This window comes from Anser cygnoides, chromosome 5 (assembly GCF_040182565.1).
Source record: "Anser cygnoides isolate HZ-2024a breed goose chromosome 5, Taihu_goose_T2T_genome, whole genome shotgun sequence".
In the NCBI taxonomy this organism is placed as follows: Eukaryota; Metazoa; Chordata; class Aves; order Anseriformes; family Anatidae; genus Anser; species Anser cygnoides.
In genome coordinates, this window is record NC_089877.1 from 36,438,216 (window position 1) to 36,462,126 (window position 23,911).

Below are 23,911 nucleotides of genomic sequence, written 5' to 3' on the forward strand. Positions count from 1 at the left end.
CTCAAGGCCCTCAGGACTTGCACACTTTAAAAAGATGAGCCTGATATTCACATCCCATGCCCCAAGCAACACTGCTCTGTAAGGGTATAGCTCAAACAGCACACCTCCTCCTTCCTTACCTGGGAAGAGCTCTGCATATGCTTAGAAACAGAAGTTTCTCTAACTCAACACCTCATAGCGGTTTTCCTGTGCTTTGGGAATGGCCAGGTGATCAGAGAGGAAGAAGATATTCCATGCTCTTGAGACTACTCTAAAAAGACACCGTAGTAGAACTAAGATGGCCACTTCCTGCAGCAACCTGAGCACCAAGACAAGAGGGAATCAAGGGTTCCACTCCTTGAGCTCATTCTGTAGTCAGCTACCTTCTAAAGACGTTTCTTCTGAATCAGTCACCACAGGTAGAGGCCGCCAGCACCACTGACCTAGAGATGATCCTGGGCACGATGCACAGTGCAACAGAAGTGTGGCAGTCAGAGGCACCTCCTTGAACTCAGACAGTTGAGGTGGCACAGTACGGTTTGGCCTGTGCTATCAAGGGAACTCAGGAGGGAAAGCTCTGAGCAGAAAGCTAAAAAAAACTCCCAGGAAACATTCTGCAGAGCAATTCCTCTATAGCTGCAGATGACTAGGCATTATTGTCACAATAAGGCATGCTAATGTCCAGAATCATTAGCAGGATGGTTAAAATCCCTTGGCTGCTGCTGGAACATGATGCAGTAACTACAACGAGAAGGTTGTAATCCATAGGTCCTTCTAAGTGCACTCACGGTGCCCATCACGACTGGAAAGACCTTATTTCACAGCAACCAAGTGAGATGTCATTTGGCTGCCATGCAAATAACACTATCTGCAGGTCTGCTCCAGTTTACAGCAGGAGAAATTCAATACCTCTCTTCAGACATGAGGCAGCTACCCTAGATTCCCCCTACAACCAAAGGAGAGAAACAGGCAAAGCAGCACAATCCCCCTGAACTACTTTAGGCACCCACTTTAAAATGACAGAAATCACACTTTGGAAGTGCCAATTTCTTTGTCAGTTGCAAAAGGAGCCCAAACTGATCTGATGTTTGACCAAATGTAAACGCCTCCATCTCCCATTCTGTACACCTATTCACAGAGGATGGGGAGAGGACACACTGTCATTGTGCAAACAATAAGGAAGGAAATTGCACTCTGTCTACTCAACTTGCGTTTCCCACTAGTCAGGGTTAAATAAGAGCTACAGAAGTAAACAAAGCTGAATATTTGGGAGTGGTCACCTGTGATCATATCCTAAACTCTAAACTACAGCAGAGAACAAGGGCTGCCAACAACCCTCAGGTCCTATAAACTGACACTACATTTTCCTACATGCTTCTCAGGGCAGAGACTTTCTTTTACTACTCATCAGAACATCACAACCAGGATCTGATCCAGCTACAGCTACACCCCCCACCCTATCACCAGACCTCCTTACCCAACACCTACCTCAGCAGCCCACCTGGGGGAGAATAGGCAAAGCACTTCAGTGATGGGTACTGCGGACGCAAAAGGAAGGACAGGATGGCAGCTGTGCCAGCCCCTAGGGAATGGCCAACCACAATCAGGCCATAGTGTTTTGTTCCTCTCCCCTGAAAATGAAAAACAAAAGAAATTGAAGTCAGACCAAAAAGAAACTTGACAAACCCCCAAATCTGTCCCTTTCCCCAGCTTCTGAGTCTTTGCTATACGTGAGCACTCCACATTCCAGCTAAACAACTCCTCCTCCAATGGGATCTAGTTATGCTATATTTTGAAACAGGAGCACAGTTTCGATTTACACTGGTTCATCTATGTCACACAGGAGCTGGGCACAGGGCACATTCCTGTCTTCCAGTAGCGCCTGTTTTGAGGGGACACTGGAATTCATTCTCTCCTACACTTTCATGAGTCAGCATTTGATCTACTAGGTCTTCCCTGAAAAAAAAAGGCAATGTACACTCAAGTTGTTTGAGTTACTTGGAATCTGATGAGCTTTTTGCTCCTCCTCAGATCTGATAACCTTCTGAAAATATTCAAATCCAGACTCACGGATTAGAGGTCTCCTTGGTTCTAGAAATTATGACTTGCTCTCATTAATTTCACTGCTTGTGAATGCTGAAAAACAGAAATCCTAACCTGCAGTTGGAACAGCAGTCTTTTGAAGTTCAGATGCTCCCAAGAGCTGGCAATTGTACAAGTAATTCAAAGACAAAACTATTCTCTAAAGTTTTCTACTGTTCTTGTTATTCAGAGGCTAGAGCACTAGGCATGGCTTAGACTCTAGAAGTTCATTAAGACAATGTTTGAGAAACTTTGATCTTGTTTTAATACAAGATCTCAGAGCTCTGGCAGTGCCCTGTAGGCTTTACACAAGGACAGAGAACCCAGATCCTACTCTCCACAGTATCAGGTCACCACAGCTGTGACTACAGACTTCTGCATAAGGTGAAAAAAGAACACAGACAAAGCGGCAGGAATGAAAGATCTTTGTATCGTTCTACTTCTAAGTCAGTATCATGCCTGCTACAGTCAGTGAGGTTGAGGTGCACACTTGGAGAGAATGAAGAATTTATACATTTCACTTGTTGCAGTTTTTCCCTGAACATCTGTTACTGGCAACTGTCAGAAACAATCTACTGGGCTAGACAAACCTTTGGGATCTGGGACGGATGGCATTTATGTTCTACCCATACCACTTCTTTATATGTTCTTCAAAGTTCAACTTCAGACAGTACTTCATTTCCTAACCCAAGCCAGTAGTTCCATCTCATTAATCAAGCTCTCTCTCCACCTTTGTGGGTCAGGTCCAGCTAGTAACGCTATATTACATCAATTAGAAATTGGACCTACCATACATAAAGCCAGCTTCAAACAGAACCAGACATGTTACCTATCATCACACGCAGAAAGCACCCGAAGTATAGAGCTTGAAACGCCACCACATCCTTACCAGTCAGATAGTAACCGAGCTCTATAGGAGAGCAGGAAAAAAATCTTCATGAGCAACAGCTCACTTAAAACCAGTGAGTTTTCTGGGCATAGAGGAATAAAGCATGATAAAAGAAGTCAGATGTCTATGCATCTCTTCTTTCACCTACTGAACATCACAAAGCAGACACTTCTGCACTGACTTAGTGCAACACCAGTTCCAGGGAAGCGTCAGGCCTTTTATAACCCTCTTCTCCTTTTCTTTCTCCCTTGAGCAGTGCCTAATTTCCCATGGGCCTGCTCAGGCCAAGACATTATTTGGGCATGAGAAAAGGACAGCTGTCTGGCAGCAGGGAATCAGGCAGTTCAGAAGATCCCTCCCCAGTGGGGACAGTGACTGTGCCTTTAGTGACACAGAAGCTAAGGTAAGCTTCTTCATAACGTCTCTCTTGGGTTTTTCCTACAGCTTTCTATCACAAGAAATGTGCGCACACAGACAGTCAGCATGGCATCCCACTGCTGTCTCCAAAGAGAATCTCCATAGAGATGGGATTTTAGTTCCTGTTGATTTGTTTTTAATGCTCCCTGTTACTGCAGTGCCAATGAATGGGACTTCCTGCCTTAGCTTTGCCCGAGGAATAAAAAAAAATCAGGAGCTCTACAGTACTGTTGGGTAGAAGGCTTCAAAATAAAAATAAGCTTTCTGGGAATAAGTAACTCATGGCCCATCTGGAAATCCAGAGGGACAGGAATTGGAAGGATGATTTTAGAAGTTAGTACAACAGATTCAGGGACATGGAGGTTGAAAAATCAGCATTTTAGGAAAATCTCAACTTCTTTACAGCCTGCAGTGATTAAAAAAACCTAATGCTCACCAAGTCTCGTCCAAAAGCTTGAGAAAGCACCATTTCTTGCTCCAATTTCTTCTTGATGTACTCGGCGGATAGCACCATTCCCTGAGGGCAAACACAAAGACAGAATAGGACATTAATGGCTGCAGATCAGCACTGGTGTAAACACCTAGGAGGCACCAAACTGCCCTGACCTCTGTGCAATCTCTAGAGTGCCACAGAGCACGTGTCAAGGCTGAGGAGGAATACTGACTCCACTCCACATTTAGGAAAAGACTCCATTAGAGACACGTCTTGGCTCATTGATTACCAGAGCCATAGATTGTTTAAGAGTAATGACAGCTCTTAAGTTATGACAACCCTCACAGATCCTAGGCTTGTGGTGTAAAGGCTGGAGAAAAAAAAAAAAAATACCCTAACTTAAACACAAGGCTGTGTATCTGGTAGTTCAGCTCACATTGAGACCTGCAGTAGAGCAGGAGAACCAAACTTTGATTTTCTGCAAGTCAGTATCTTAACAACAGAACCGTACTCTTCCATAGAAATCTGCAAATCAAAGCATGTGCTAGCCTAACAAGTTCACAGGGCAACAGCACAAACACCAAGACATAACTGGAGGGAAAAAGTGGCAGCTCTGTCTGTGTAGGAAAGAGTTACTGATGACTGCAGGCAGCAGCAGCTATTAAGTGGATTCTGCTGTCAAAGGACATTAACTGCAAATTTTTAAAGGTTTTTATTTCCTAGAAGCTAAGAACTGCTGGAAGATGGGAAAAAAACTGATAGTCTGGTTCTAAACATCTACCCTCTCTCCCAGCTGATGGCTGCATTTAAAGAGTTTGTCTCCCTCTGCATAATAGAGATGCAGTTAAACTCTAATATAAACAAATGACTAGAATTTGGTCTGTCGCATAAATTCTTGGTTATGCCTTTATTATAGTTTATATTCAATGGTGAACAAGCCTGAACTGCAAAGGCTAAAAACAGTGATGTAGTCCAGGGTGAACGCAGGTAAACAGAAGTTGGCTACTTCTAATTCGTTGATTACAGATCTCAAGTAATTCACACTGCCTGGGCTGGCCAAAAGCCAGGGAGGATCATCTCCTCTGCTATTTTCCATTACACTCCTACCTGACAACTGTACAAAACAGTACAAAATGAATATTATTGAGCACCGTTTAATCTCAAAGGCATAAAAGAATTCACAGTCCCCTCAAAAAGCAAAGAAATGTGGAATTGTCAAAGTCCTCAATATCAAACATACCATCAAACCCATCTGCCTATTGAAGAAAAAGACACAGGTGATTTTGCTGAGCCCAGAAATGGGACATCTGTAATGCTACTGTCATTATCAAAAAAAAGCAGATGCCATGATATTTCATGCCTGTGTTCAGATCTCTCAGCAGCTAGCCAGCTTCAGATGCATTCAGAAGAGTCTCCATTTCTAACTCTAATGAGAAGTGACTGGCAGGCTACTTATATAAATTTCTAACATGAATTTAGGATCCTATTTTTGAAAAGCATGACCTAAATCCGCGGTGATATCACTAATGGGCTGTTAGTCAGCCTTATATCTATATTTTTGATAATTACATTACAGCACATTCTAACATAGACAGTGATTTTAACATTATGGAATGAGACTTACCAAAGTTGCATTTAGGCTTTCTGTTAAAGTGGATATTGTTTCACAAGTTTCAAAAGAATAAAACTAACTGGGTTTAATTTTAAACATGTAAATAACCAAACAGACTGGAGGTCTAGGAAAAGTAGGAAACATTCTGTATTCCTTCACCAATTGACAGCACAAAACTTCTCTATAATATTTGAATCGTGTGTGTGAAAACCCACAACTGAGGGCATTTATGTGGTAGAAAAGAACTTGAAAGTTATTGCTATTACTGATTGTTCTATCAAACTGGTGAGGGCTGCTATCATGGCTGAGCTTTCAGAGCTTCCTTTTTAGCAGCTACTCGCTGTCATCCTGGCTGGCTCAACAGCATGAGACAAACCTCCATAACGTCATCACTTCAGCAGCTTTGATCTATACAGGTTCAACAGAACTAACCATGGATTCATGCCCTTCACTTATGATTATTTTTAAACGATCTTTGTTATAAAAATAAATGGATTCTATCTCAAATGGCAAAGTTAGATCTTTTTGTTGTTAATTTCCTCTCTAAGTTGCAATAATCCCCTACTTATATTTTTTTTTCTTGGCACATCAACCCATAAACCTTAGTTACAGCTATGATTTTTCTGACCCAAAATAGCTCAGAGACCTAACAAATGTTAACTGTGGCACTCACAACAACCCAAACAATCAAACACTTTCAGCTGTGGTACCAGTGGAGTGATGAGAAGGCTCATGTAAACATCAAGAGTTTTAATTTGTAAGATGTCTGATCGACACTGCGTGAAGCAGCTTGACAGGCTGGCTCCCAGACTGCTGGGTGTGCAGGACAGAATCAGCAAGAAAAATAACAGAAGCCAAACAACTTACAGGAAGCTCCCAAACGGTCAAATACTTTTCTTCAAATTAAATGTGTTAGCAAGATACTTCATCTACTTTTATATTAAAGTTGACTTCTGGACATTAAAAATGCATTAAAACAGGCATTTTTAAATTCTATTATCTTCATTAGCTTCCCTCAGGAATCAACAGTACATTATTGTCTCAAGATTAATATTGATAATAATTTGCAATAAAGCTGTATTTCTGTACGAGTAACAATAGAAAGAGAAATAATACAAACACCAAATAAAAATTCAATATACAACACAGGAAGTGATCTGATAATGTTTCATAAGTTATGGGCATATGAATATTGTCACACAAAAGAGATCAAAAAGGGAAAACTAACTTCTGCAGGTATTACTAGTTTTTCTGCACATTTAAAATAGAACAAATTTCCCTTACTTTCCTTCAGTTTCCTTTTTTTTTTTATACTTGTGAACTGCTTATCACAATGATTATACAAAGCCCTTTTGAACTAAATGAATTAGTATAAAACCAAGTAACATTATCTTCAACTGCAGACGTAACACTTCAGAAACGTTAAATGAGTAGTAAAGGCTCAGATATCTAAATATCAATTATGTGACAAAACACTTCCTCATTTATCTGTGTTTCTATATGACGTCCTGTGTAATCACTATGTCAATTCATTTTCTCATTTTTGGGAAAAAAAGAAACACTCATTATCCAAAGAGGAGCTACAAAATACTGCTTTCAAGAACACACTTTCTGGAAGTGTGTCAGAAATTCCTTCAAGACCACAGAGTCCCAACAGCTCTTTCTTGGGTATCTGGCTTCTTTATCAGACCCATATCTAAGCATCTGAGTACGCAGTTATCAGCTACTAATGCTCCACTTCCTAAAGCAACGCATCAAAGCACAGAAGAGGTGATCTGGAAGGACATTGGGAACAAAGCAGGAGCTCACAGCTCACGGCTGCCGAAGAGCTGAGCTCAATATCCTGCCCTGAAGAGACCCTGACCGGATATCAGCGGCATCTTGTCTGCCTGAACTGCATTTCCTAGCAGCCACTACATTCCTTCCAACACACACAACCTCCAGTTTGTATTTTTCCTTCCCAGTCTGGCATGGCATCTTGAGAGGCTGCCAAATTCCTGATAATCTTAAAACTCGGCACGTGTGTCATTACTTTGCTGGACTGGGGCAAAGGTGAGCTCTATACCAAATTGATTTAGTCAGCCCACTCCCGATCATTAACACAGATACACAGCATCAGTCTAATTACACAGAAGCAAGTCCTGCCAATATCGTTTTACGAGGTTCAATGACTATCCCATTGCAACAGAATTTTAAACATATTGTTGGGGTTTGATTGCAAATTTTGAAAAGGTCATTGGAAGAAAAAGTAATTTCAATGACACCAATAATTTTGTTCTAGGTCTCCACGGATTCCTTTTGCAGCTTGGTTTTTACTAATTGCATGTTGCTTTTTTTTTTTTTTGATGTTTTATTATTATTACAGATTGATTTTAACTGTTACAATTTAATGATTTATTTATTTTACCTCTCATAGCCATTTCACTGCAGTTACATAACACCCTTAACACCTCAAGCAGTTTAATATTTTTTTTTCCCCTGTATTTTTTTTTTTTAATACAAAACATCAAAATAAGAAGTGTTTTCTTACATACCTTGTGTCCCAGCCACGTCCCATGGTGACCCTCCACTGGAAGGCGCTCTGCATCCCCAGTTAGGTCAGTCAAGGCATCCTGAAGAAAAGAAGTCACCGTGTTTCAGATAAGTCAAACTGCAAGGGCAAGTCAGGAAGGTCTCAGACTATCCTGAAAGTTTGCTAGGGTGGCCAAGGGTAGATGAGGTCTTACAGTGCACTTACTTTTGGAGACAGCGTTCCTCGGATACTAATGACCACCTTCTTCTTATCATGGTCCACAGCCACATAGAAAGGAGTTTCATAAACCTGGAAAAGATCCACTACTGTAGCGCTCAGGTGAAACATTCCTGTTTACATATTCTCCTGCTCAGGGAAAAGCATGCACAGCAGCTTGACAGACCACGCCTTACAGGTAAGCACTCCTCTGAACGATCTGATTTTGGCAGTAACAAATATTTCTGTCCAAAGGGCAGAATTTCTTGGCAGAGAGACAGGAAAAAGTTCAAGTTCCCTTCTTTTGTACCACATCTGGAAGCATGTGAGCCCCATTAGGAGGGACCGTAGGAGCAGGCCCCAGGTATGAAGGGGGATGCAGACTCCTTACCGCATCATGACAAGAAGTATAAACGATGTCCACCGAGGTCATATTCTCATCCAAGAAGTGGCGCCGGATGGCAATGGCATTGCAGCCACAGCAATTATCCTCCTCAATGGTGACGCTAGGTGCATAGCGGGGACGTGAGGGACAGAGACAGCAACATCTGCAGAAGAAAAAAAAATGAGAGAGCTTTGAGGAAAGAGGAATGTGGAAGAGACTGACTTTTAGAGTGGAATGCCTAGAGATGAGGGAAAGGAAGGGGGACCCTGCAAGACACACTGGCCTCATCTTGACAGAAATGGTTTCCTTCAGTTGCTGAAGCTCTTGCACAAAACAGCACACAAATCATGTTTCGGCATCAAAAAGGGGCACTGGGCTCTAATGCAGTTTTCTTTCTGGGCACCAGAGAGAGCTACAGTGCAACCAGTCTCCAAGGAATCACTCCATGGTAGGGCTGGGATCTCTCCTAAGGGAATACTGTGCTTAATGGCACAATTCCTCTATTGCTTCAACACACAAGCAGATAGCATTTATTAGATGTATATCTATTTATAAGAAACAACAAAACAGGTCTAGAGTCATCCCAGAACCACAACGGAAGCAGATTTTTTCTTCCTTTCCTTGAAAGATGTTTCACATGTAAAAGTGAAAAGAAATTGCTTGCATAAGTGCAAAAAGCTCAACCCCAAAGAGAATCTGATGACAGCATTACAGCAGCTAAAAGCAAACATTTAAAACTATGCAATCCTGAACTGTACTACAGCATTGCTTCTGTGAGGTGAGAACTGTACAGCATGGCAGAAAAAAACAATTAGAGAGAGCACAGCACAAACTCTGGCCAAGTCTTATTGATGCTTTAATAAAGACCCAAATGTCAACTCCCTGCATATCTGGGCTTGCTGATAAATCTGATTTCTGCACTCTAAGACAGCTATTTTGACTCAGCATGAAAGCAGTCAGATGAAAGCCAGATGAGTTCTCTCCACTGGCTGTCCAAACTGCACAGGACTGGCGTGATCCTTAGTGCACCAGAGAGGATAGAGCATATGACAGTCTGGTTTATTTAACGAGGTAAGAAGATAAGCAACTGTAAGAAAGACAGAAGAAAGATATGAGAATGAAGGAAAAGAGATAGAGACAGCATATGAAGGGAAACAGAAATAAAAGCAGAAGAGCAAAGGAGAAGGAAGTAACTGAAGAATAAGGGAGAGAGCAAACTGATGAAAGAAAGGAGAATTCTAAATCAGGGAAAAACAGAAGGGAAGAGGAAAGAAGAGAAGGCAGAGCGATAGACAGGACGGCCACTCACGAGCAGGATCTGGCCAGGCGACAGAGTCCACATGTGGGCTTCCTCATCAGGTATATGGGCCAGCCATAGGCCGCCAGGGCAAACAGCATGTAGTAACACACCTCTTTGTATCGCTGCATCTCTTGCTGAAAGAGACAAGAGACTCACTAAAGGCCTTATTCTCTTAACACGTTGATTTGTTCCCGTCTCCCTTTTTCCATCTTAGACTGCACCCTTCTTTCTGAAAATCAGCGTTCTCTCTTACCACCACTAGAACAGCAAACACTGTCAGCATTTCCAGGGGGCTGCAGGAGAGTGCGCTGGTTATGCTCAGAAAGATCCTCTCCCTCCCCTCCCAGTATAGCTATGCCATTTTTGTGATCAGAGGAGCCCTTCTAGCTGCTTAACCAAGGCAGAAGTTAATTCTATAGGCATTCTCCTCTATGTATCAAACACCCTGCTGCAAAGGAAGGCCATTCTCTGTGGGTTTTGCCCCACCCAACCCTAACTGAACACTGGAGAAACTAGTTTAAGTCTCAAGAAGATGAGCTCTCTAAATATACTGCTCCACATGGGCACAGGCCATAAGGAAGATGCCCAGAGAGGACCATAAAGACAGTGTGGGGCCACGTGCCCCAGTGCTGTCTTCTATAAGCCATGCTGATATTGCTCCCCAAGCACCCTGTGCAGAAGGAGACAGGCTGAACACAAGCAGGATGTTAGCATTAAATGCAGCAGAGTACAGCATAGCCACAAGCAGGTTAATCACAGAATTGCTTGATCAGAGATACTGGGATTGGGTCAGTCTTGCATCTCTTGCAGCAGTATCATCTAATCAAGGAGTGTGAATATAGCCAAGAGATGAAGGGCTGCAACAGGAGCATGCCAGGAGAAAAGCCAAGCTCAATTTACATAAAGCAGACTGCAGCCATTTCCATCCTGAGAACTGCTGACAGAACCAGCCCCAGGAAGGAAGGCCATCTCGCTCCAGGAAGCTCCCTTCCCTCATCATGACGGAGCCCTGCCTGCTGGGCTCCGTGAGCTCTGCTGCTGGTGCCACCATATGGAGCTCTGCACAACATTCCTGGCTGCAGCACTGAGCTTGTACATCTGGCTTTGGAGACACCTCACATTGTCTTTCCCTATCTGAGTGGAAATACTACCACTTCCTGCCACGTGGAGGACAGAGACAGATAATGCTTTAAAAGTGATCTGAACACAAAGCTTCAGGAAAGCAAGCATTTTTATTCTATTGTACCAGTCCTAATTTCTGTGATAATTCCAGAGGGGCAGAAGAAAAGAGAAACCACTGGAAAAAAAAGAATACAGGCTACACGGGAAGTATGGTGAGTTTGCAACATCACAGTCCAATGACTTACCGTGTTTTTCAGATCCAGATACTTTGTGTTCCTGGTCACTGGCATCCCAGACAGAAAAGCTAAAATGTCATTGTTTGCCTGTAAGTCACAAACAGACAAAAATTCTTCTCTGTGACACCAAGACAAAAATCTATACAAGAAAGAACTACGTAACACGGGACAAGATAGTTAGCAAGCATCTTGACCAGTCTCCTGAATGGGTTCTGATTTCTGCCCCATTTGATCACCGCTGTCTGAACATCAACTCTGGGAAAAAAAAAAAAAGAAAAAAAAAGAAAAAACACCACAACTTCTCTATTGAGTTAGCAACCTGGAAATCTCAATGCCAGTAACAGCTTGAGAATTCAGGAATTTTTCCCTGACGTTCCTGCTGCAGTTCTGTCCAAATGCTGAAGTCTTCTCTACATCACTGTATAGAAGGAGTAATCTTCCTATTCACTTTAAAGTAACTGCCTCCTTCTTCAAGGCAGTTGCCCATCTGGGGTCTAGAGCTAAATCTGTAGGTATCACCTGCCTAGAAAAGACAACAGGTGTCAAGCTCAACTTAGCGTCATTTGGGCCCTTTTGGGAGTCTCGGAAAAAGCTGCTAAAGAATAGTATTTTTATTTTACAGCTCCGTGACTGACAACAGCCCCTCACACAACAGAAACAAGGTGGGCAGAGACACGCAGTTCTCACACAGTAAGTCACAAGAGCAACAGGTTAAGTCAGAGGCCAAGTGAAATGCCCACCACCTCCGCGCACAGCAGCACGCCCCCTCCACCCACCTCATCCAGCACAGCATTGCGCTTTGCCCGTTGCCGTTGACGCAGAAGAACCAGGCCTGCAATGATGTCAGATGGGACGATGTCAAGGTCTCGGAAAAACTCAGCAAAAAGGTAGGCGATTTCAGAGTAGGCGTCCTGCAAAATCCACGGAGAGACAGGTTTAGGAGGAGTTTGGGTGTGGGGAGCCTCAAAACAGGACACAGAATGAAAACCAATGCGGCAGCAATGGCCTCATTTCTGTAGCTCTCTCCAAAACATCCATGGGATTCCTTCAGGGAACACCATATCTGGCCTAATCATTATTAATACCCTTCATATTTTACATAGTCGCACGCATAGGTCTCAGCTGAGACTGAATTTGCACTGTGCTGGTTGCCTACGTGTGGATAAACAGACCACCTCAACATCAAAACAGGCAAGGCAAACACAAAGGGAGGGAAGGGAAACATTTTCGTCTCTACATTGTAAATAAGTCACAGGAAGTAAGCCAAGAACCAAACAAATCCCAATCCAATGTCATCTCAGAGTCCTACTTTATCCTCAAAAGCAATTTCAAAAGAACAAACGCAATTCAGGAAAAGTGCACCAATTTTGTCCTATTTAACAGTCTCTTCAGTTCCGTAACTCTGTCCTGGAATCATTTTCCCCATCCTTAAGCTAGACCTCACCATCCCTGGTACATCACAGAGAAAGTGAGAGGGGATTCTGAGAGGGAGAGTGAGAGGGATTTCTGAATCCTGCCACTGAGCTGTCTCTGTAGCTTGCATTGTTTATTATCACGCTCTTTGTTATACGATTTTAAAGAGTTAAATCATGACAAGCAGGTGTTACATATTACAGCTTTTGGTACTGAAAGAGCTGAGCAAGTTACCAAGCTTTTCCAAGTTTATCTTGGACCACACCCAAGCAAAAGGGCCTGAAGAGAAAAACCTGTAAAAAGAGATCTGAGTCATTAAATGCAGAGTTCCAGCAGAGAAAGTGACCACCCCCCCAAAAAGGAAGACACCACAGAAGGGAGGGAAGTGGAAGTGATCTTCGAAAGTCACCCAAAGGCTCTGAAGCAGAGTGACACAGATTTTGACGAGAAATGTTATTTCCCCTTTGGCTCTGTACCATGAAAGAACACAGGACCTCGAGTGAGAATGGTTTGGGAGGTTGGAGATGGGCTGGACTGCGAGGCAATGCGTCTGGCCATCGCTCAGAACAACAGACTTAAAGGCAAAAGTGACCCAAGGGCTAAACAAACAAAAAGTCGGACTTAGCAAGTGCTGTGGGACACAGATAGTCAGTATTTTCACTCACGCCATTGCTAAACCTTTCCTATGAAGATTTAACAGTCTCATCCTGAACTTCCAAGCCTGTATTTTCATAGCATCCTTTACACAGAGTTCAGGCCACGAGACTGCAGTCTTGTCTGTAGAAAGCCTGGGCTGTTCACTTGAAGAAAGGCCGGTCTTCAGGTCAGAATCTCTCCATCTCTTTGACAGGCAAGAAAGTAAGTCCCTTTTCCCCCTAGCAGGCTGGCAGGCGATGACCTACATTCATTCATCTCTGACAAACTCCTGGAGTGCGAGATTACTTTCTGTATTTTTTCCACATGCCTACCAGAGCAAGTTAAATCATCGTTAGGAATGGGACTTCAGGTGCCAACTGTGCAGGTTTCCATACCAGCTGTGCCTCTGAAGAGCAAATGGACTTGCATCAACCTCTCCAACATTACAACCACATAGTCCTCAAAGTACTGACCCTGTAAATCCTACCACCGTTCCAACAAGCATGCAAGAAATGCAAATGGACTCAAAATAAAATATGACACCCACTAATCCAAAATAACAACCCCTCCATTTAACACTCTGACCAAAATAAAAGGTCAAAACAAGAGTCCAACATGCGTGTTTTGTTCCGAAAGAGGGGTTTCTGCTGGAGCACTTGATATGACACTGTAGGATTGTCTGCAGTGTTCTGCTACAAACCCTGGAGGCTCTGGGGCTAGCAGAGCCTTAGCGTTGCAGACTTCACTCCAAACCCTTAAAACAGATTCTTGCCCTGATGCCACGTCCGCTCAGAAGAACTCTGTTTTCCAGCTCAGAGGACAATCATCCCCTGCTAGAACATTTTTTCCCATGAAGCCTGGGAGAGGCAGCAAAGGATTCATTTCTGATCCATTACATATGCATTCATTCCACACACTGCCATGCCAGGACACACAAAGTCAGAGCTTGTTTCTTCAAAGAAAAGAGCCTGGAAATCACACAAGCTGAATGTAAAGTGGAAATTCAATAGCACGAGGAATTTGAAGATTCTGGTATCTGCTTTTATGCTCAACTAGAAAAAAAGCAGAAACCAACAGTCATGGCAGAATGAGAAGTTTGTTTGAAAAAAAAATCCTGACATGAGGTGAAATATGTTGCATTCCTAGATAAAATACATTTGTTCAGGAATCAGGACATTTGGCTGCCCCTCAGGGCTCCCAAGCCAGGCTGCAGTGCCCATGCTGCCCCGCGGGCAGGCAGCTCTGGGTACCCGGGCAAGGCACCTGGCGGTGCTGCCAGGCAGGAGGGAAGCTGGTGCACCCAAAAGCAGAGCAGCAGAACGTAACCCTTGAGGGAACGCCGCTGTTTGAGCTGCCACGGCACAAAGCTTGTTTCGTTGCAGTTTTCCAGACAGATTTTCCTAAGCAGCTCTAGCAGATCTGTGAAGGTCAGCAGTCCTGGGCCGTTCCTCCCGAGCAGGACAGCAGCTCGGGGCCGGATGTCCCCCAGGAGCCACGAGGTGTTTCGTCCAGTACTGCAGGAGCGCCGGGCAGGACCAGCACGCCAGAACACTTGCTGGATTTCTGCAGAAGGGCTGTGACAACTCCTGCAGCCATCCACACTTTGGAAACCGCACCCTGAGGATAACTACGCAGCACTTACCAACAACCCTTTTTAATCTAATTCATACTGGTTGCCATCTGTGATGAACACATGTTCAGGTAGCCTTCACCTGACTCTCCATTATTTTTACACAGCTTTTCATCTTATTGCACCTTTCCCTTTTGAGGTTAAAGTCCCAGTCTTATTTCTCTTGCTATACAAGCTCACGTCCCTTCCATTATGCTCCTTTTTCTGCTGCATCTTTTAGGAGATCAAACTATATTTAGTGAGAACATCACTGATGTGGCCGGTCCCTTGATGGCTTTCCTGTCATTTTCTATGCCCTTCCACTGAAGTTAAATGTTTTTTTCTGGGTGTTTTTTTTTTTTTTTTTTTGGTCACTGCTGTGCACTGATGTCTTTGTTGAGGTGCCCTTGATAACTCCTAGCTCTTTTCCTGAGAGGTTGTAACTAATTCAGAGCCTATCAGTGTGTGTGAGTAATTTGTTTCTTCAGATGCGTATGCATCACCTCATCCTTTTCTATTACGACTTTCGTTTATCATTGATAGTTCCCTTGTTCTGCTTGGTCCTTCAGGAGTTCTAAGATACTCTTAATTCTCACCAACCTAAATAGTAAAATCATCAGCAAAATTCTTTACCTTACTATTCACCTCTCCAGCAGGTCACTGGGAGTCCTGTTGAATACCACCTTAACATATAAAAACCTGCTCCCACTGCTTTCAATAGGAATGAATGGGCTGCTAACTTTTATGGAAGCAAAAATCAACCCCTTACCCTCCTGTGTTCCCTCTTCCCCACCCCACCCCACCCCCCCTAGCTGTTTTCTGCAAGGGAAAGTACCAGCTGTAGCACATAAAGACTTCAAAGTGTCAATCTTCGTTTGAATCCATGGATTAGATGATAGGTTTGGACCAGTTGGTATCTAGAAATAATCCTTTGCCAATTCTGACAGGTTTACATTTTCCCCACCTTCAAAGAGGTCTCTTTTTGAAGCATAAAAGACAAACTCAAACAGTAAGAGAAACTGCCTAAGCAAAAGGAAACTGAAGCCGACCAAAGTGCTGTCAAGTGCTGAACCTAAATTGATGAAAAATATATCTTTCCACCAATATCTTCACTTAAAATCACCCCAGTTTGCCACAACAGCAAGGTAAAGAACAACTTCAGGAGAAGAGCTTAAAACTGACAAACAACATTGCTTTTCTGTGCTATTACCTGTCCTAGAGAGCATCCTGTAATACTCAAAACCAGAAGGTTAAGACTGGCTCTTTTAAAAAAGACAACTGCCCTCCCCAGCAATGTTGAAAGGTGAAAATCTGCACCTAAAGAGAAACAGCAACTTCTGTTTTTGCATGGGATACCCAGGTTCCCTCCTGCAGAAAAGGAACTGTAAATTCAACCCACTCAGGCTGAAAGAAAGGAAAAGGAACTAGCATACAGCAAAACTTCAAGCCTTTTCATTCTGGGAGGCAGCTCAGCTTGCTGCTTCTTGGAAGACATCTTCGATCCCTGCATGCACTGCTGTCAAGGCTTACTGGACTCATTGTGGCTCCAAATCTCAAAGAACGCTCACAGGGAAATGCGACATGTCCAGGTTTGACAGCAGGAATCCCACACTGCTGTGCTCTGCTGAGTCCCATGTACCGTCAGCCACACACGGAGCTTGCTCTCTGACAGGAGACACTTGGTACCTACCGACTGAGAGTCTTTTGTCCGCGTGCAGCAAAGAAAAACTTTGAGTCGGCGAGTCCAGCTGCTGGCCTGCCCTTCTTCCAGGCGGTGTCTACAGTAAAGAAATAAAGGGGTAGGTTGGCACATGAGGACAGGCAGGAGAACATGACAAAACAACAGTATGATCCAATACATAAACCATGTAGCCACAGGTAAAACGCATCCTAAGCCATACTTTTACTTTTATGTTGCTCTAGCAGAGAAAAGGAGACCTCACACAGTTTAAAGACTGAGCTCATTTCATAGGAAAGTGAGCTTATCAATGTTCTAGCCAGGACCAAGCCTCTGTTTTTATATAGATGGCATCCTTCCTGAGCAAGATGGTTGTTCTATATCACCTGCTGAAAGCAGCATGTCCAAGCACCTGGCGGTGCACAGAAGAGGTGTTCCACCTCTTTGGAACTAGATGATCTTAAGGTCCCTTCCAAGCTGAGCCATTCTACGATTCTCTGAATGGAAGGAGTTTCTACTGGAAACTTGGTAGCTGCATCAGAAACTTGGTAGCTCTGACGTACCACCACTCAGTGGAAACACTTTACTTTTTTTTTTATGGGGGGGGTACAAAAGACACTGAGTACTTACAATAACAGCTGTGCAAATCTTTCCAATAAATTGCTTATTTGGATATATATATTTATGCTAAGTAATGCAGTAATATAGAACTGAAAAAAGTCTGTTCTTTTTTCAAGTACGGTGCATAACTTTAATCTGAAAAAGGAAAAGCAAGCTAAACGTTCTCTTTCAATTTATTAAAGGTTAAAAGAGCCTAAATACAGAAGGTTTCACTCAACCCACATTTGGTTTATATGACATTTCAATTTCAGTTCAAAATTAGCTAACCGGACAACCCTATTTAAAATAAACTACTGCTGAGTTCATTCCACTGTCGTGAGCTTGCCCTAGTTACAACACTTTGTAGGGTGACAGTCCCTTATGTTTAACTAGCATTCCTGCAGAACAAACCTGAGATCAAGTCAGACTTGGCGCTGTTGAAGCAGGTGACTTTTTTTTTTTTGCCAGACAGCCATGCCACCTGCATGTGAGAAAGTCCACAGCTCTTCTAACGCAGGATCTTTTTAATGTGAACACTAACTTAACATGGGTCAGACCCATGTTAATTAATCAAGACCAAATCAAGAAGACCACCAGCTTTCTGCCAAATGATCACATCAGGAAGATCCCAAGCACAAAGAGTGGGTTGCACCTGGCAGAAAAAGATGCTGGTAAACAAGTATCTGCCTGCAACAGGAGGAGGAGATTCTGCAGGGCTATCCATCAGCTCATGCCTGAACATTTTAAAACTACCCATAACCTCCAAGGAAGATTCCAAAAAGTGGAACAGGAATACGTGGGTCTTAAGACAGAGTTGGCAATGCCAGTTTGCTCTACTAAAACTCCAGAGAACTCAGACAGCAATGCGAAGAACTTCACAACTTCACCGCGGGGGCTGAAAAGCCAGTGTGCTCTGAGCTATTTTCACTCCAACTTTTCCCAAATTCTTTCTTCCTAACACTGAACTTCCACATGTTTATTATGAGCCCTAGAGCGAGTTTCTTAGAAAAGTCTCAACACAATTAATTGAGTCATTTGTTTTGTTTTGATTTATTTTGTTAGCTCTGCAAGACTGTAAAAGCCCCCACACATCAAGATGCCACTAGTAAAGGAAAACCACTGTGTAGCGGAGTCCAGTAAGTTACAGAGTACCACAAAAAGGAAGCCAAAGTCACATGTCTCCTAAATGTGACAAACCAACCAAGTACTTTCATGAGTTAAAACAGAGGAAATATGGCTCAGATTAAGGTAATGCAAAGGTCAAATTACTGCTGTAACGTCAGAAGGCTCTATCACTGCAGACCGGGGGACTTCGATAGGAATGGCTGGTCCTCAGCATCTTGCAGAATCACAGTCCAGAAACAGGCAGAAAATTTCAAAGCATATTCCTCAGAAGGATTGTTTTAAGTGGAGAATTTCAAAATATACTCTGGAAACAACTGCTTTAGTAGCGAACACGTAGTAATATTTTATGTTTCCCTTTCACATTACAGCCCACAGCATTTTGCTTGTTAACATCTGTTAATGCTCCCCTTTCTACAGTAGAAATCTGCAAACAGCAGGCACAAGCTCTCTGAAAATGTTACAGGCCTGGAGGGAAAAACCTGGCCATGGCCCAAGGGACAAATACCTTCACTCAGTTGTCTGGGATCTTAAAATTCCAGAGGGAAGATCATTTTTGGTGTTTTGTTTTATTCTACCTTAAGTTCTCCAGCAAAAAGAACTTCGTAACCTGTGGCAGTCAGTTTTCCCTTTGGAAAAAAAACCTGATTAAGCCCAACAGTTCATATTTTTTGTGGGGTACTAGATCCACAGTATCTTCATAGTATCTTCCAGCTTCTCATCCAGATCTGCCTGGGAATGTCTTTATCATAATGCAGCAACTGCACACATTAGGCTTACAGGGCACTAACTGAACATCCAAGGACAGCGTTAGTAACATACTGGAAAGGTAAGAAAGAGCATCATATATTCTGCAGTAAAAACCAGGCTCCTTCAAACAAAGCTTGCCTTCAAACAAAGCTTGCTGTGTGGTCCTTAGAAGAGTCTAAGGACTTTTTTTCCCTACAGAAAAATACAGTCTGAAGTATCCCATTTCAAGACACTGAATGAGCACATATTCAACACACTCCTTGAATATACATTCCCAATGAGAAATACAAAATTTGCAGAATATTTTTTTAAAAGTCTCATTTTTAACATTCAAAACATAATGCCCTCAGTCCTACAAAGCCACATTCCTTGCTGACAGTTACATATGTCAAGACTGCATAATAAAACAAAAGCCTGTTTGTGTTGTCCCACTACTGGAAAAAGCTTCTGAAAAATGCCTTGCTTGGTGAAAAAAGCTTTCACATCCCCATCTGGGTAGCTCAAAGATGCAATCAATTCTTAATTAAAACATCTAGCTTCCAACACAAAAGAAACTGTTTCCTGGCCAAAACCAAACACAAGAAAACTCAGGCCAAAAGGTTCTATTTTGCAGATAAAAATAAAGGAGGAAGTGGGCTTTGGAAAAAGATGCCTCTACCTAAGCAAAATCTAAGCATTGCCTTGCTGTTACTAGGCAAAACACAATGTTACAGGACAGACAAACAAGCTGTTATGATCAGCACTGTGGTTCAAGGGGCTAGCAAGTATTTACAAAACCAGTGACTAATGCATAATCCATCCAGATACCTCGTTGCTTTGCCTCCTTTAGATACAGATGCCCACACACAGCACCTGACAGTCTGCGCTGCGTTCCTCCAAAATCACCCTCACCAAAGGGAAGCAACGCCTGAAGCTGAATGCTCCCTGAAGCAAGGCAGGGAGAATGCCAAGAACCAAAGAAAGCAGGGCGCCCTTCCAGAAATGCTGCTTTACCGCAGGTTGTATGTCCTCAAGTTGCGCTGTCTCCGCTTCGTGGCACGCAGTTTGACAAAGGTCCGGCCTGTCGGGTCGAAGACGCACAGGACCGTGATGCAGACACTCAGGATGACAACCCAGTTGCACACAACCATTCCTACAAAGAAAGGAGAGGAGTCAGGTGCACTGCCCTTAAGTCTTGGCAGCATCGTCGTTCTCTGCTCTTCTCCACAGACATCACACGTACCTCTCCGTTGCTGCAGGGCAGACAGAGGAATTTAACCCAAATACTTTTGCAGCCAGGTGCAGCACAAGTAAATATCCTCTGCAAAGGCTTCTGACCACAGCTAGGTTTTCCAGCTGTTCTAGGAGATTGCCCGTGCAGAAGGCCATTAAACACTCATTGAGTACTGTACTCATTGAGTACTGGTGGACTGTAACATTACCATCGGCCCCCAGTCAGTCCACTGAGGGATTGAAAACAAGTTCTAGAAAAATGGTAAAGCCATTTTGAACAGAAGAGGAACCAGGTCTTTCAGACTCCTCAGCCAGACCCTTCCATGGGAACATGAATCCTTGCCTCAGTGCAGACAGCACAAACAAATGAATAGAACAACTGTTCTGAGCTCTAATGTCTCAGGAAAACAAGCACTACATTTACAGCTATAATCCACTTCCAACAGTCAATCCCCACATGCATGAATGAATTAGCTCTCCAAGGCAAGAGGATGTCTGCGCATACACAGGAATGCACACAAACCACATTCCAAATACATACCCAAAGTGACACTCTTTGCGGTGATATCATTGCAGGAAGTGTAGTACTGCGTTAGCCAAATGATGCCCACAATAGCATACACAAACTCAATCACCAAGATAGCTGAAACAAAAGGAACACAATGAATAGTAGCAGCATCTCCCTAAGGATTAATGACTGCCTCTCCTCATCTTCTGGAGAGGAATCTCAAAGACAGCTTCTTTAGAACAGTGGCACAGGCTAAGTGATGGCAGGACTGGGCCCCAGTGCTTTGGAAGGAGTTATTCAAGAAAGCGAACCAAAAACATAATGCCTCCTTAACAGTAACTACTCCTAAGTGACACAGGGACCACACAGCTCTGTATGTGCAAGTACTCTGGCTGCAGAGGTGTGAATCAACCTTCCACCCATGACAGTGGAAAGACTCCCAGGTAAGAAGAATCACCACACCTAGGTGATTCTCAACCACCTCAAAGAGCCGGCCTGATTCAAAGAAATGGAGTAAATAGTGATGTGTACCCAAGATTAATTCTGCTTACTACACTGAGCACATTCCCATCACCTCTGTCCTTTGCAGTCCTTACAGCAACAGTTGCCAGGGTGCAGTCCTGAAGGAAGCCTTTACTGGCTCCTCAGTTCTGCACGATACCCTGGCAGTGAGCAAGAAACTGGGGATTGACAATGGCCTAAAGAAGTTGGGGAATGCTACGAAGTGCCCATCCTCACTTTCTCAATGCATTACAACCCCAAAGTACAGATGGGGAGTCAGGTACCGAGAGGGTAAACAGCTTACTTTGATACGCCTAGCATGCCGTTGGTGGAGCCGAGACTGAAGCCACGTTCCGGCCTGATGCCTGACCATCCACCCTCCTCATCTACACATGGGCACGGTATCGGACCGCACGTGGTCTGCTAGAGACTCTCACCATCCCAGAAAGACTAGTTCAAAGAGCCAGGTAGCAAACAGTTTGCAGGAGCGATGGGCCAGAAACCAGAGCTGGACCCAGCTCCTCATCAGCGCAAACTATGTTCTGAAGTGGAACTCGGCTTTGCCCTCCTTAGCTGACCTCCCCTCTGAGAGTACCAGCTGCAGAGCAGGAGCAGCAGCAGCACAGACAAGGCCGTTGTGGGCTCACATCAGAGCTATATCTTTAGGTTTGTAGGCACTAAATATCACATGCTGAAACAGGACAATCACATAGACCTTGCCCATGAAAAGGTCACGGCCCTATGTCTATCATCAGAGCTGACAAAACTGTTAAGAGTAAAAAACATCAGCTAAACATACATAAGACCCATGTTACAGTGTTAAAACAGAATCTGAACATGGGTATGGTTTAACACAGGCAGGAAAGAAATCTGGATTATTCCTGGGTAGGAAAATGGCTCTTTGGATTCTCTCTCCCTCCCTTGCCCCATTTAGTCTGTTTTTAACAGTGTTACTCAAGCTATCAGGCTCTACGTGCTTCCCTAGGGAGACCGCAGTGTGTCTGGGAAACTGGAGAGAAATATTTGTTTGCTCTTCATGATAATGATTTGCACTTAGCACTCAAAGGCGGAAATGTCTCCCAGACAGAGCTTTCAAGCAAGGTTACCCATATTTTAGCAAATTTTGCATGAAAACAATCCAGCAAAAACATGCGATGCAAAAACATGCAGTGCTTTGTTGGAATGGACTTGACTCTGCCTCTCCGAAAGATTCTCTTAGAATCGTCACCTAGCAAAAAAAAAAAAAATCCAATCAAGTTTCTGTATCTAGAAGAGAATAGCAGTATTCTATTCTGGAATACCAGAGGAGAGAAGAAAAACTAAAATGGAAACCCTGAATGACAGACTAAAGAACAATCCCTTTTCCAGCCTAGTTCTTGGTGAGTGAGCAAAACAGGAAATGTTTTTAGGAACACAAGATAAATATGCACCCTAAGAGAGAGAATGCAACCAGTGAGCAGGTGGCAAACCTATTTATCTCCCAGTGCCTGGAGGTAGAGTATCAGAGTGCAGGTTGCTGGATGGAGAGATGCATCACATGTGAGTCAAGAGGTCAGGTACGTCTCGAGGTAGGTGGATGCAGATTTAAGTATATATATGACAGGCAAGGACATGCACATGCCTCAGGGTGAGAACAGCCATGATTTACAAAAGCATATGCCTGTATCATAGGAAAACTTGTGGAAAAAAGGTGGGAGAGAGGTGTAGATGCATCTCACTGTGGCAGATCTGTGTTGCAAGACAGAAGGGGAGCATATTTTCTTAGAGGAAAAGGATGTACCTGCATCGCAATGAGGATGACAAGTTAAAGGTTTGCTAGAAAGATATTTGGGGCACTGCATGAGAGTCTTACAGCAATGACAGGGTGCAGTATATGTGATGTATTCAGATGCATATCACATACAAGTGGCCATCTGGATGTCTTTCAGAAGCTGTGTGTTTGTCAGGGTGTGGGGAGAGAAGTCTTCTGCGATAGCAGATGGCAGTGTGGAGGCTGAGTCATTAGGAGGCCTCAGGCCGCTGCCTCTTACCCAGTCTGACATAGAGCACATACTGCATGGAGTCCCGGGGCTCTGTGTACAGGATGCTGCCTCGCATGCTGAGCCAGATGATTGCCACCTCTGCGATCATACAACTGAGCAGGATGCCCAGGTAGCCTCTGCCGTGGTCCACCAAGTTAAGCGAGCAGGTCTCGTTGGGGTTGTACACCAGCCCAAAGAGCACCACGGAGAGGATCACAAACCTGCCAGTCACAAACCAGCTCGTTACCACAGGAAGCCAAAGAAAGCCACATGCAATATCCCACACCTGCTCTCCTCCAAGTTACTGAGGATCCTCAGTGTCCCACCTAACTTGGCTGCTGACAATTAATATTAATTTGTTCTGGAAATCCCCTCCCTACAAGCCATGCAGAAGCCTTGCTACCCACCCCCCCATCAGAACAATTTGATGATCTGTGTCAAGACACATTATCCCATGGGATCTACTACTCCGATTGCTTTTCCTGTGCCCCTGTCCACAAACATAGCCCCAGACTCCAGTGGTCAGGCTTCTTCTTTGGAACTGGAACTTGGAATAGCACTTCTCCAAACAACCAACAGCTGGGAATATGCTGGTGTCCATCAGAAATAGCCCATAGAAGCCTTCCAGACACTTGTATAAGTGCAGGAAGAATTACAGCTGCAAGAAACAGGAGCAGC

The 23,911-nt window shown here is 43.7% G+C and overlaps 1 protein-coding gene across 5 annotated transcripts in view; it reads right to left on the minus strand.

Moving 5' to 3' along the window:
- The window catches only part of DAGLA (diacylglycerol lipase alpha), a 71,535-nt gene that overhangs the window by 17,952 nt on the left and 29,672 nt on the right, over positions 1-23,911 (minus strand). For all 5 annotated transcript variants that reach the window (XM_048053074.2, XM_066998820.1, XM_066998823.1 and 2 more), the window contains 12 exons: positions 23,243-23,454; positions 20,745-20,846; positions 19,985-20,123; positions 16,532-16,619; positions 11,960-12,094; positions 11,193-11,270; positions 9,835-9,959; positions 8,532-8,688; positions 8,150-8,233; positions 7,947-8,024; positions 3,804-3,884; positions 1,468-1,610 (listed from right to left, as the gene is read on the minus strand). In XM_048053074.2, the coding sequence (XP_047909031.1) occupies positions 1,468-1,610; positions 3,804-3,884; positions 7,947-8,024; positions 8,150-8,233; positions 8,532-8,688; positions 9,835-9,959; positions 11,193-11,270; positions 11,960-12,094; positions 16,532-16,619; positions 19,985-20,123; positions 20,745-20,846; positions 23,243-23,454 (1,422 nt within the window). The remainder of the gene's footprint in view (positions 1-1,467; positions 1,611-3,803; positions 3,885-7,946; positions 8,025-8,149; positions 8,234-8,531; positions 8,689-9,834; positions 9,960-11,192; positions 11,271-11,959; positions 12,095-16,531; positions 16,620-19,984; positions 20,124-20,744; positions 20,847-23,242; positions 23,455-23,911) is intronic.